The sequence below is a fragment of the Nyctibius grandis genome, chromosome 15, assembly GCF_013368605.1.
Source record: "Nyctibius grandis isolate bNycGra1 chromosome 15, bNycGra1.pri, whole genome shotgun sequence".
Lineage (NCBI taxonomy): Eukaryota > Metazoa > Chordata > Aves > Nyctibiiformes > Nyctibiidae > Nyctibius > Nyctibius grandis.
The window spans coordinates 4,417,646-4,431,997 of NC_090672.1; the positions used below are offsets into that span (position 1 = coordinate 4,417,646).

Below are 14,352 nucleotides of genomic sequence, written 5' to 3' on the forward strand. Positions count from 1 at the left end.
TTAGTCAAAACACGCTGCAAATGCTGTATATTTATACAATACTACTGTGCTGCACATGTCACTCTTTGGTGGTGTAATGCAGACCTTGATTGAGTTGTGATATACTGTAAAGAATATTGGAGAATACAGCCATGGATTTTAAGTATATTTTTAATTGTTGGTGACATGTAGATACGAAAAGGAAATATTTTTAGAATCGGCTAAACTCAGTATTAAATATTTAGATAGCTTAACTCGGAGCATTAATATATAGTATGTCTTTTTTCCATCTTCAACATACATATTGAGCAAAAATGATACTTTAAAAGGAAGGAAAATCACCTTGTTATACTTAAAAATGGGGTGTTTGGTCTGTAGGCTGAGAAGAAGCAGACTTTGAAAGTCGTGTTTGAAGGTTTTTAAACAAAACCTGTATGGAAAAGAGTAGAAGTTCCTCCAACAAATGTGTGTTTACTTGGAAGATCTGATTCACTGTTACCATAAAGCTCCTGCGTGGTAGCTGGTGAAAGAGTAAAAGGTGAGGTTTCCAGAAACCTATAACCGTGATTAGATAATGGGTGGAATTAATTAGTCATATGCTGTTCTTGGGTCTCATTAACCTTATAGTGAAATTTTATCTTGAAATAGTATAAATAGATCTATATTTTTGACACAATGCAGAGGTGTAACTTCTGACACTGTTGTTTTTTGGTAGCTGTTTAGTAGACTTAGGATGATAGAAATCAATAGGAGCACTTCTTTAATTATGGAAACTGTAATAATAGAATTAATAAATATAACAAACATAACATGCTAGTCTTGTATGTAGTGTGTGTGTGTAAACATAATAGAATAGACTAATAAACATACATAATTTTTAGAAAAGGATGTTCTTGGCTTTGAGACCCTTTTATGAAATACATGAAAATGGGAAAAACCCACCAGATCCATCTGCTTAATTATTTGTGCTCTGCAGACATGAAAGTAAAATTTGGTAATGTTGTCTTACTTCTAGGTAACTTATGGCTCTTTTGACTATACTTCACTGCTCTACCTCTCTGACTACACTGAAGACTTTGGTGGTGGACGGTTTGTGTTTATGGATGCAGGTTCCAACAAGACGGTAGAGCCCCGAGCAGGTAAGAGTCTTGGTTTGCCTGCATTGAGGCAGGCCAGATTGTGCCATTTATTAATTGAATGGGCTTGCGGATGTAGGAGGACTTTGTTTTGTGTGGAATAATGCAGCTTTTTGTCTTCAGATTGATTATGTAAAAAGTAAAGATTAAAAAAGGTTAAAATGTGGCCACAGTTTGAAATATCTGGAGTTAAGCCACACAAAATGACTTCCTTGAAAGCTGTAGGGCTTAGGACTGCAATCCAGTTATGACAGCTGAGCAGGTCATTATATGTCAAGAGCAAAGATAACTGTGTGACTACAGCAAATCCAAAATAAAGCAATTTATTTTAGACTGTCTGGCCTGAAATTCCTTTGCTGTTCAAGGTGGAGCTTAATACCCTGCAACTGCTGTGGGCTGGATGTTAAGATGATTGATTACCACAGCTCTGCTAACATGCAATAACATGATGAGCCATGGTAAGTTGGTTATAAGTCCATCCCTGCTTTCAGTACATCTGACAGGGATGAGCACTCTGATGACTGTCAGTTATACCTAAAAAAAAGCCTTTCCTTTAAGGCTGGTTTAAGATTTTTCTAAGAAGTGGATCATTTGAAACTAGAATTACTTTGGGGCAGTATGCTGAGGAAGAGAGAGCTTGGCCTCAACTAGTCTGTCTGGCAGGTGAGTACTGACCTTACAGCAGTGTAACCTTTTGTAATGCAAGACCAGTCACACTTTTGCAGGAAAAAAAAAAATCAAGGACAACTTTATATTCCTACTGTGTTCTGTCTTTTTTTTTTTAAGAGAGAAAAGATGGAAATTTAGTCACTTAAAGACAGCCTCAGTAATTGGCTGCTGACAGGCATTACCCCAAGCAGAACTGACTTGTGACTGTTGCTGCCTGCAAATGGGGATGGGTGTGGGGTTTTTTGACTTAGGGATCATAGCAATCCACTCACCAGCAGTAATGCTGGTTTAGATAAACTCTGAGATTATCTGCATTCTGGGTTTGGTATGAAGAATTGTATGTTTGATTCTTTTGGCTTTTGTGGTTGGAAAGGAACCCTAAACTGAAAGTATCATCTTTTACAAAATGCTACCACCGGTATTTTGAAAGGGAACACATTAAACTATTTCATTTCCAGATGCAATTCTAAGATTAACACGTTTTTTATAGCTGTAGAAATCATAGTTGAATTCTAGGTAGCTGGGAGGACAGCTGTCTCCTTGCACAGTACAGGGCCACTCAGTCTGGTTGCCGTATGCAACATGCCCATGACTTAATTTCAAAAAGTCTGCAACTGTGAAATTGCTTCCATTCAGCCCCATCCAGTTAATTTTCAGGCTCTGCTGCAAGGTGTTTGCTCTTTGTCATTTTTGGGGAGGAAGGGGGAGTGGATGAAGTACACAAGGATTAACAGCACCTGGTTTTGGCCATTCCCTTTCACAGGTGGTTGTATTGACAGTGTGTGTGCCACAGAACTGGTTAAATGCACCTTTTAAAACACAACAATGCAAAGCTTGTAGGGAATGCCCTGTTTTTTGAAAGATCAAATGTGCTACATGTACATAACAGAAAATTAAGTTTAATGCCAGTTACACCCTTCTAACACACTCCGCTGCCTAAACACAGTTGTCAGGGGGGTCCCCGTGATTGTGTCACTACCTATGGTGCAATCTAAATAACTACTAACATCCTGTGAGCAAAGGAGAAAACCTTTAGGGGTGAAGCACAATGTGAAGGCAATTGCACTTAGTTTTCCTCTCACTGATAAAATGTGGCTTGTGAGAGAACGCCAACAAGGGAATGACCCCAGGGTCTTCTCTGTTGCTGGTACAAGTTGATGTATTTTCATGTTCAAAATGTTCCTTTGTGGTATTTTTCTCTCCTTTCCTCTTTCTGGGGTTTTGTTTTGTTTTATGCTGCTTTTGATCCTTTGTGCTTCTCTTGTCACTCCAACCCAACTTTTAAAACCACGTGTTGATGAGCTTTTATGCTTCTCATTTAGGAGATTCAGGCTTTTTTAGAGATGAATGTTATAATTGGTGGTTCGGTTTTAGTGCTTGACAGCTAACTTACCTTTTCCGTATTGCTAATGTCACTTCAGTTCTAAAACCTGGCACTTCTTGTTGTCTCAAAGTTAGTCTGCATTTTGGGAACCTGGTACCGCGTGCCAAAATGAGCACATTCGTTTTTCTGGGAGCAATAATTTGTTAAAGTGTCAGGCTTTACAGCAGGGAACAGAAAGGCATTGTTACTGGTGCAGCAGAGCAGAAAAGCAGTAATTTGAAATACAAAAAAAAAAAAGAATTAAAAATAAAACATTGTGGGATTTCCTTATTTGGGAGTGCTGCCTGGGCGAGTCCCACTGCTGCTTCAGAAGCTTTCGCAGCACACACTTAAGGGTTTAAGTAAGTTTAAGGATTTAACTTAAGGGTTTAAGGATCAGTCTTATCCAGACAGTTAGAGACAGGGAGAGCTGTTATGTTAATTTAAAAATTAACATATTTAAAACACTTCTCTAAGTATATATCACTTGTGGATTGTGTAAGAAGGCTGGAAGTCCTGATTCTTACAAATTTGAGTGAAAGACTTGATATTATTTGTAGCACGGCCTGTAACATTGCCTAGTTCAATTATTCACAAACACCTCTAGCTTTAAGAAGGAATTATAATTTATTAACCTAGAGACACTTGAGATTTTTTCTTTTTAACGGACATGAACACGTCTGTGATGCCAGTTCACATGTACGGACCTTTGGCTAATTCATAACCAAACGTGGCATTAAGGAACACATCTTTCTTGTGCCCTGATGGGCTTCAGAAGTATATATGTGTCTTTTGACTTAAGTCAGGACCTCTGTCTGCTGCAAGAAACTCACTGTACCATGAGTAAGAGAATTCTTAGTGCCAAGTGAAATACTACTTTGAAAAGAAAACAACATTTTTTTTGACAAAGAAACAGTTCTAAAGTAGTATCTGTTGCTTTTAAATGTCTGTGTGAATTCTATTTCTAAAACTGACACATTGGCTTTTTTTTTCCATCCTTTGCACCAGGGGTAGCTCTGTTCAAGAGATGAAATGAAATAGAGCAATGTTTATAATGAGGCCCTTTCAAGGTTAACTTTCCTTTGCTGGCATGAGACCTGCTTTAGTAATCTTCAATAGATACAGGAGGATTAAGAATAAATGGCAAACATCAAGACAGTCATTTTTAGTAATAAAATCGGAATACTTTCTGCTGCTCCTAAATTTGTCAGTGTCAACCATATTTAAAATTTCATAATTTTGGAGAGTCTTGTGTGAATTTGGGGACTGGCAATATTAGACAGGTCACAGGCTTCACTTTATGATAAAGTGTAGATGAAACCCTGCAGTTGGAATGACATCTCAGTACCAGTTGTGTTCCTTATTTGCATGTACATTTCTTGGTTTTAAGGTCAGCTTTGCACTTATTTTCAACTCACAAGGGAGTTTGTTCTTCATACAAGTTGTTTACTACGTAAGGGTAGAAGGAAATGTTGTAATCACTTCTTCTGTGTGTTTGTGGAAGAAAATAGTCTATGGTGCAAAACGAATTCTGTGCCTTGGAGAGTGAAGTGTGACTCTTCCTTGAATATCAAACTTAGCATATTTTCATAGCTGTCAGAAGTGTGTGTTTCTGAAAGTGTAAGAATATTTGAGATTAAAATGTGAGCTGTTTGGGAACTTATGAAGTTGAATTATTTTTTCATTTAGAATGGCAAAAAGTGTCTGCTCAAAGCCTGAGCCATTACTTTTTCTGCTCAAAGCCTGAGCCATTACTTTTTCTGCTCAGGTAAGGAAAAGCACACATTTAAGAATGCAGACGTAGCTTTCTCATAGTGCAGGAGTGGGCTTCAGGGTGTCCGTGTGTCCATTTACTGAGATAAGTGTAGCTTTATTGCAGTGGTTAGATATCACATGACCTCAGATCCTGTAATGGTAAGTGCCATACTCCAAGTTAAGTGCTGGGAATTCGTCCTGTCTTTCTTTTATTGTGCTCTTTAAAAAAATCAATTTGGAGGAATTCACTACTAAAGGCTGAGGGAATGCAGCATAGTGACAGAAAGTGCAGTGACATGAAAAGTAAGATTTCCAGATTCAGAAGTCCCACAACAGCATTAAAATAAGGTGTGAAAACTGTGTTTAAAAGATATATTCAGTTAATCCATTTTGTATCATGGAATAGTGGGTTCCCTGCACCACCCCCCCCACCCCAACTGAGTGTAGGTAGCCTGATCTTTCTCAACATTCAATCTGCATCATCCAGATTCAGTCTAGATCATGATAATCTTCTAGCATTCCTAGCTTTACTTTTGCTCCAATCAGTAAAAGTGGAGCACATCTTAATGTTAAATCAGTAACAACTGTAAGTTGAGAATGATTTAAAAAAAATCCACAGAAGTAGCTGTCAATCCTAGAGAGGAGTAAAGGGAGCTGGCATTAGCAGCTGCAGTAATAACCAGCCATGCAAAGTTCATGGGTTGTAGGACAGAAGTTCTGGGCCTCCCAGTTCAAGAAAGATAAGGAATTACTGGAGAGAGTCCAGCGAAGGGCTACAAAAATGATCAGAGGACTGGAGCATCTCTCTTATGAGGAGAGGCTGAGAGAGCTGGGTCTGTTCAGCCTGGAGAAGAGAAGACTGAGGGGATCTTATGAACACTTACAAATACCTCAGGGGTGGGTGTCAAGGGGATGGGGCCAGACTCTTCTCAGTGGTACCCAGTGACAGGACAAGGGGCAATGGGCACAAGCTGAAACATGGGAAGTTCCATCTGAATATGAGGAAAAACTTTTTTACTGTGAGGGTGCCAGAGCCCTGGCACAGGCTGCCCAGGGAGGGTGGGGAGTCTCCTTCCCTGGAGATATTCAAAACCCGCCTGGACATGACCCTGTGCGACATGCTCTGGGTGACCCTGCTTTGGCAGGGGGTTGGGCTGGATGATCTCGAGAGGTCCCTTCCAACCCTTAACCATTCTGTGATTTGTAATACTCATCATAAATTGCAGCTGGGACTGGTAAGATGATTGCAGAGAGAAATGGTAGAAAAAGGAGGATCTGTTGCAATTGTGACAAAAATATGTAGAAAATAGCTCAATAGCTCCTAATTTCTTTGTAGAACTCTGAAGATTTTCTTTTGCTTTCTGTTTTGTTTCCCATGGAAGGATAACTGTCTTCCAGATTCTGGTTTTGTATTCCAGTGGTGCTTGATGATAGGTTTATGATGGCATTAAATTAAATAATATTTTCATTGGGCCCATAAAGCAATAGGTACCTGGGAGGTGCAGGTCAGACCTGCATTTAACATGGTGCTTATATGAATTACTTCATATAAAATACACTGTGGTGTTGAGAGCATCTGTTATTGAGGATAGTAATGGTCACTTTATGCACATTGAAAGGATTGAGGAGTGTTGGGGGGACAGGGGGAGCTGAACAGATGTCTTGTGTTACAGTGTTCCACAGAGCATTGCAAAGCACTGTCAATATTGAGAATTGGCCTCTAAGGCATTTTTCCCTGATATAAAATACTTAGTTGTAAATGAACACATCTAGAGCACGCACCTTACGTGCTTTTTATTGCTTGCTGCACAGGACTTTGTTTTATGTTATGCATATGCAGGCCAATATTGCATGAATTTAATTTGATGCTGCTAGACAAATATGCAGCAAAGCTGAAGGCGTAAAGAGGGAGCAGAGGAAAATCAGATTCAACCAGTTACTTGATGAAATTCAGGTAATGTAACAGATAAAATACCAAATTAACTGCTGGTTCAGCTGTGTTACGCTGTATAGCTCAGTAATGATGTTTTATTTCTTGGTTCCTAAGCATTGTGAGTGTTAATGTCACACATCATAGGTGCTATCATGAAGTCTTTTTGTTTAAAGGCCATTTTTTTGAATAAGAAATGAGGAGCAGTTACCCTTGTGTCTGTGCTTCAGTGTTTTTCTAAATGTAAGGATGAATTCCTTCTCTGTCTGAAGTCCAAAACCTAGAACTCTGGCATCTGTGTGATTTGACTCTGCTAAACATGGCATGTTTAGCAAGGTCAAGAAAAGTAAAATAGATGATCTGGAAGCATTTCATGTGATTGAAATTGCAACACTTTGTTCTTAAAGGCTTCCCTTGGTGAGAATTTTTTCTAGGAGTCCAATCTAGAAACCTTCTGCAGCTGCCCAGAGAGCTCTGACATGGGAGAACAGAGCAGACGTGACAATATTCCTTGAGTGAGGTTGAACACCGAAGGGGAGAACTGGAAGGCAGAGCAGAGGTGATATCCCTGTCCTTCTCTTGGCTCTAGGGAGAAGAAATGCAGCCAAAAGGCCTTGGTGAGACTCAGTAACAGTGATCAGGAGAGAGAACAGTTAACACAGTTTTCACTTCTAAATACTTCCCTAGGTTGTCACACCTTCAGACATAATGTACAGAGTGGAAACTCCTGTTATTTTGGGCAACCAACTGTGCTGATAGGAGAGAACCAGGCAGGGATTCTGTTGAAGTCTAAAAATGCTCATGTACTTTTAGTAGGAAATAATTAGGTTCACTTATTTTCTTTCAAAACTGTGATTTGGAAGTTTTCAGTCCTGGTGCTTCTGAATTTAAAATAGAAGCAAGTACTTTTAAAATTGTCGATAATACTTCTGCAAATTACAGGCTGGCTGTGGGAGAGTTTGCTATGTTAATCAGTGATTTTATTTATAACAGCAAGTAATTTCTCTAGTAAATAAATTTGGGACAAGTTTGTAACTAGGCTTCATAGATACCCATTGCATTTAGGTTTCTTTTTTAGGCCATAGGCTTCTTTATGCTTCTGTGCTTGGCATATATGTAGCAAAATTGTTCAGAGAAGCTTGTGCCCTCTCCTCTGGCACCCTCTCTTCACGCCAGATCAGGGCACTCGCAGATGCTGTCATTCCATGTTACTTTTGTGGGGTTTTAAGCAAGGACTTGCTTAAAGCTCTCCCCATTCAACATTTATTTATAAGTAATTGAATAAGTATATCTGTTAAATAAGTTCTATTGTGTGATTACAAAAAATACTATTATCAGGTTATTTGCCTAATGATATGGTGTTTTTTCTTGGACACTTTACGTGGGAATGAATTAGCAATTGATCCTAAACAGATGACAAGGATGAGAACACAATTGTGTTTGTGCAGTTTTCCCAGCAGTGCTTCTGTCTTGGTGTCATTCAGCAGATGAGATGCAGTTTTTCCTTCTTTCCCAAGTAACATTTAGAGCTGATAAATGTTAAGCAAACAGTCAAAGCTGTCAGGGCGTAAGATGAAAGATGTTGGATAGATCTGTAGTGCCAAATGAACTGTTGCCGCTTCCCTTTAATCAGGTAGATGAGTTGCTTCATTTCCTTCTGAGCAGCAGCTCAGTCTTTCCGGTGCCCCCAACCAGCTGCCATGGCCAGTGAATGGAGGTGAGACCTCTTACCTTCCCCCAGCCCTGCTTTGCGTCCCTTCCTTGTCACTGGCACCGGGCAGGGGTAGCCTCTGCCCTTCCCTGGTGTCCAGCCACAGTTTAAGCAGACCAAGGAGGAGAGTGAGGGGACAGTTATCATTCCCTTACGTGCTTGCATGATTGAGTGTTGGTTGAGACAATCTAACACATAACTTGCGGTTTCTCCTTGATGTTCTCATGACCCAAGATGTTTATGAGGAAATTTGGCAGTGAATTAAACTAGAAGGGCCAGAAGGATGCTGCCAAGAAAGCAGAAGTGGTAGTCCCATGTGAAGGATGGGAGCATGAAGGGGCTTGGAATCCAGTGACGAAACAGGCATGCTGCAAATGGAGAGTGATCACCAAAGCTGATATTAATGTGAATGGCCTGTTCCATGTGTACTCAGAATAACTGAGGTTGGAAGGGACCTCTGGAGGTCATCTACTCCATGGCCCCTGCTCGAAAGTCAAGCACAGAAGCCATGGGGGTAGCAAAATATGTCTGCCTGAGACATACCTGGGAAATGTCGGTATCTGAATGCTGCGCTCGCGTGTGCTAATGATATGACCCAGAGCAACCTGATGGAATTCAGAAGTTGGATATAATTTAGAAGCTGGCCTTGATTTGAGAAAGGGAATTGGACCAGATGACCTCCCAAGGTCTCTTCCAACATCAGTTATGCAATGAATTTATAATATTAGAGGCATAATAATCTTGTAATATTTTTCTTATGAGCATTGTGGTATGTTAATATTTGTATGGTTCTCAAAGTACTTTCATATATCCCCTACATCTTGTTACAATTTATTTGGCATGCCTTACTACTTTTTCTCTTGCCAGAATAAGAACGGAGGATTTTTTTTAAATAATACTTGTAAAACAGAATGTGTGTTTACTGTGAAGTATTGTAATGGTGTTTATTAATTAATTTTCACAGTAACCCTGTTAGAATATGTCAGTATATGACAAGGAAAGAAATGAGAGAGCAAACGGTTTGGTTGAAGTCAGTTACATGTTCAAGGGCATAGTTGTCACTGAATATTGTTTCCTTTGTATATTCCTCCAATCTATGTTACCTCACAGAGGTTAAGTAGCAAATTGTAGGCAGCTTGTTTATGGAAGTGCAACTCAATGTTAAAATTCAACATGGGTAAAATCCTCTGAAAGCAAGCCTCATGGGAAGACTTAATTTTACTGTGATATATAGCTGAATGCATAATTCTTTCTCACCTGTATGCTGCTGCTTGCAGGTTATATTTTCTGAATAAATCTAAAAAGAATTCATTGCTAAGGGACAATTATGAATGTGATTAAAACCTGGGAAAGCAAAAGCTCATAGTTAATACATATATTCCTCTAGTGGTTTTGTTTGAGTAATTAAATGGGACATAATTACTGCATAGTGAAATATCCGTTGCTTTTGCTGTTTAAGTGTTGTTCCTGAAAATGAGTGTTGCTTCATCTAAATTAGGATCACATAAAATTCATAGCAGTGGAGCTTGTGACTAGCACTTGTGTGTCTTCCTAAATAATGATTCCTGTGGATCAGTGCAAAAATTGATTCTCAAAAAATCAGGAGAATAAGTGGTTACCTCTAATAACGACCTTTCCTGTTCTTCCCATCACAAGCTTTTCTCAGCCTGACAGCATTTAAGAGCTTGACTTGTGTCAGTGGCACCAAAGACCGGGCTCAGTTCTGATGGATGCTGTAGCGCTGAGCTTGTTATCAGTTCCTTGTCCTAAGTCAGTGTGAGTGTGGTGTATGTAAATGAGTTTGCACCTGAGTTTTCCATGACATTTAGTTCTTTCATCCTCCAATACAATTTATCCTTTGCTTACTCTTTAATTTTTTAAAACTTGTGTGGATGCTTAAGGGCCACAGAAAGAAGGGACTGAGAAGCAACTCCACCTGTGGATTAAACTCTTGACTAATCTTAGTACAGAAGCAGAGCTGGAGGCCTATCTGTGAACTAGAAGGGGGAGTGACTGCATCACAATAACACTTTCTGCAATCTGCAAGGAACAGAAGCTCAGCAGCTAAGCTTTTATTGGACCAAACTCCATCTTGAAACACCCTTTCTAGCACTTAATGCTGGAAAGTAGAGGAAAATGGGGAAAAGAAGAGAAAACAAGCTGTAGATTCAGGTATTGTTGTCAAATAGAGATCAAAGGCAAGGATTGATTACATCTGTTCCTGTAGAGATATGCAGGCAAGCTAATAACTTAGAAACAGGCTCCTGCAGGTCTTGAGGTTACCACAAATCTTTCCAATTCCTTGGATTTTTGCTTTTCTAATAAGAAAGGTGAGAACAAATGCATTTGTGTGGGAGGAACTTCCTCCAGTCCATTGTTGCACCCTTCCATGGGAACTGGGCTGGAGTGCAGCTTGCTCCCCTATTACTAGACAGCCTGATGGAACTCTTGAAGCCATTTGGGAACAGCTACAAAGAAATTTTAAGTGTTTGTGGGCAGAAAAGAGGAAAGAACATGAAGAGAAGTGCCTACAAAATGTGTTTTTATCTAATATGGAGGCTATATGTCCAAGTGTTAAAAGCACTAAATGCTCTGGTGTGCTGCACTAATTTCTGTGGTATGCTCTGATTGACTTCTCATGGAGTGGAAAGTGGAGGTGAGGAAGAGATGATAGATAGTAGATGTGAGAGGGCAGCCCACAGTTCCTTGTAACTTACGGATCTAAAACTTTTCCCTGAGGTTGAGGTACTGGTCAAAGCATCACAAAACTAAAGAAACAATGGAGTTTTTTGCATCTTGCAGTGACTTGTGGAAAATGAGTCAAATGTTCACAATCGGGATGAAATATTTTTCAGACTATAGATTTATCTCAGTGGAAAAAAAACCAAATCCTTTGGTTTTTACTCTTGGCATCACTTCTAACCCCAGGACACCTCCATTCCAATCTTCATCCTTCAGAACGTAGCTCAGAGACTGGCCTCCTTCTGAAAGCTTAGAAGCGTGGACCTCAAAAGGGGAGATGATCCCTTTGCTGTTTCTTCCTCTCCAAAAGTTCATCCCTTAAGGACCAGGGATTAAACACTTTTATCTTCCCTTGGTTAGATAATATACTATAAAATTGTATTGAGTAGTAGCTTGTGATCTCAAAAAGCTTACACTTTTAACAGTCAGTGTTCATAAATCAAACTGAAATTATGTGCCAGGAGGTAGTAGTCAAGATTTCTTTCGTGGAGCGGAAAAGTATATTGGAAAGAAATCTGCGCAGACAGGTCAGAGGAGAGGAGAAGAAAATGCAAAGACCAACTTGAGGCCGTTGTTAAATAGTGAAAGAAAAGGACAAAGGAAATGGGATTAGAATTTTACACACTTTCTCCTGAGCTTTTGTCGCTCAAAAATGTTTTATCAGGAAAGTGTAAGTACATGTGTACTTTTATCTGCAATGAATAGTTGCATAGACATTCTTTAGCATTTGTAGTACAACACTAACCTCTTATGAAGCTCAGCATTCACTCTATCAATACCTCATAGTCTGGAGAGCTTAGTGGAACTGCCCTACACATGTCTTCCTCACCATTCACAAGGTGAGAAATCCCCTCACAGCTACATTAGTTGTGGCAGCATGTAACGCTTAAAAAAAGAAAAGTGCACTTTAAACACTTTGAATGCAATCTCACAGCTAAAACCAGACTCATATTGCATATGATCCTACTAACTTGCTAATATTGTTCATAGCTTGGAACGTTGGGATTTAAAATCTTAACTCAAAATTGATTAAAAAAAAATAGCTACAACTAGGACAGGTTGTAACCTAGGAGTAGGTCCACGCTTTCTTAAGGAACTTGCTCAGTCGTGACCTGCTTGCTGTCTTGTAGTGATTTAATTTTTGAAGTGGTTTCCATATACTGTGTATTGAAGCAAGATTATGAAGGGTCCAGTCTCTGTGCTTGAAAGTCCTACAAGTCATCCTATCCAGTAATGGTGCAGCTTTATGTTCTCTTGTGTCTTTTTCCAGGAGTCTCTGGATAGTATTGGTATATATTCCTTGAAGGTTTTGTCAGATGGGTTGGGAATTAACACTCTTTACCCTTTTTTTGAATATTTATGCTATTAAAAAGTGTACCATGGAGAGAATGTGTTTTTGCTTCAAAATTTTACAATGGAAGTTAGTTTAAAAGAAATTCTCCTCAAGTGAGGAAAAAGTACCTTTAAAAACAGACTGTAGACTTGTTTAGTGACTCAGAAACCCTAGCTGACAGATACGGGACCAGATGCACAGGGAGCTATAAGATACCATATATATGAAGACATATTTATTAAAGAAAGAAATTAAAAGACATTCTTTATAGCCAAAAAATCCAGTTTAACTGGCTTAAACAATACACTGAAACTTGTCTAACTCTGAATTACTACTGCTTCTAATAAGAAATCAGACAAAACAGCTTAAAAATCAGTTTAAGGCAAAGCTTTGGGTGAGTGGGTGAGAGACTGATAATAAAGTGTTTGAATGATGTTGAAATAAGATTTAAAAGAAGAAAAAATTCATGACAGAGGGACTTTGTATGAAATCCTTGAGGGTAGCACTGTTCATTGCAACACTCGTAGGATATACACTGCCTTCATTTAGTCTTTCATCCAGAAAAGCAGGACACCAAGGTGTAAATGAGCTGTGCGTACAAATGGATCTATTTTTTATATATACAGCTTTACCAATTATTGATGTGCAGCCACAGGCAGAGTAGAGTATGGTATGACTTCTGCTTGGCAGTTATGAGAGACTATGTGAACTATGAAAGATTAAATGTGAAATGCAACTGAATGTGCAAGGGACACAGAGGCTACTCAGACAGACTTCAGTGAGTAAACTGAGCTCGATGAGGCCAGTCTAGTTTTGCTCCTGTGTGTGCTGCTTAGGAGCATGCCAGCAAAATACCTTCTGGATCTTTGAATCGCTTTTAGTTAGAAGAGGCAACCAGCTATGTTGTCTGGTGCCCATTTCTGCAGTGGAGATTGTGTAATGGTTGGAGCAGTTTATCTTGTGCAAATTTGAAGTAGGTGTAGAAGTGTTTCATTGTGCCTGATTGTGAATGAGTCCCAGGGCAGAGTTAGATTGTCAATATGAGTTCCCTATTATAAGCTTTTAAACAAACTTTAATCTAATTTGAACAGTGGAAAAAAAGTCTGTGTAGGAAAAACACATGCTATTGGGCTAGAAGAGCTGTGCATATGAGTATTACTAGCGTTCTCAGGAGAACTTGAGCAGTCCGTATACAGAGTTGCGTCAGTTCTGAGTCACTTGCTAAACATCGAACTTTTGTATTCTCAGAAGTTTAATAATGTGAAAGTGCAGAGGGCTCCATTCTGCTGTTTCATCAAGTGAGATGCTATCTACCTCTGCTGTCATTATCAAAGTAACTGCATTTCACCTTAATGCCACTTAAGGCCTGGAGAACCCCAAGGCAGGGTGGTGGTCAAAGCTTGGACAGGATGAAGCTCAGGAGTAAACACTTGCATCCATAAAACAATTTCCAAGCCAATGCATTGATGGAGTGGCTCTTCCTAAGGAAAATTAATTTATATATGACTGATACATAACTTTCTAACCTGGCTGACCAGTGAGTGATCAGGCTGTGCACAAAAAGCTATAGCAAATACTTGGTACAAAGCTGATAAGCTGCCACAGCTGCTTGTAAACCTGCTGAGCATTTTTTCACTGAAGACTTTTTGCCACCTTTGTAGTACTTCCTCCTCCTTTGGTCTAAAATCAGAGCCCAGACTGAAGGGGAGCAAATCAATACACTTTACTGACAGT

The 14,352-nt window shown here is 39.3% G+C and overlaps 1 protein-coding gene across 1 annotated transcript in view; it reads left to right on the forward strand.

Annotated features, from left to right (window-relative positions):
• Positions 1-14,352, forward strand: part of OGFOD3 (2-oxoglutarate and iron dependent oxygenase domain containing 3) — a 47,652-nt gene that overhangs the window by 30,855 nt on the left and 2,445 nt on the right. The window contains exon 8 of the mRNA XM_068413121.1: positions 995-1,118. Coding sequence (XP_068269222.1) covers positions 995-1,118 — 124 coding nt within the window. The remainder of the gene's footprint in view (positions 1-994; positions 1,119-14,352) is intronic.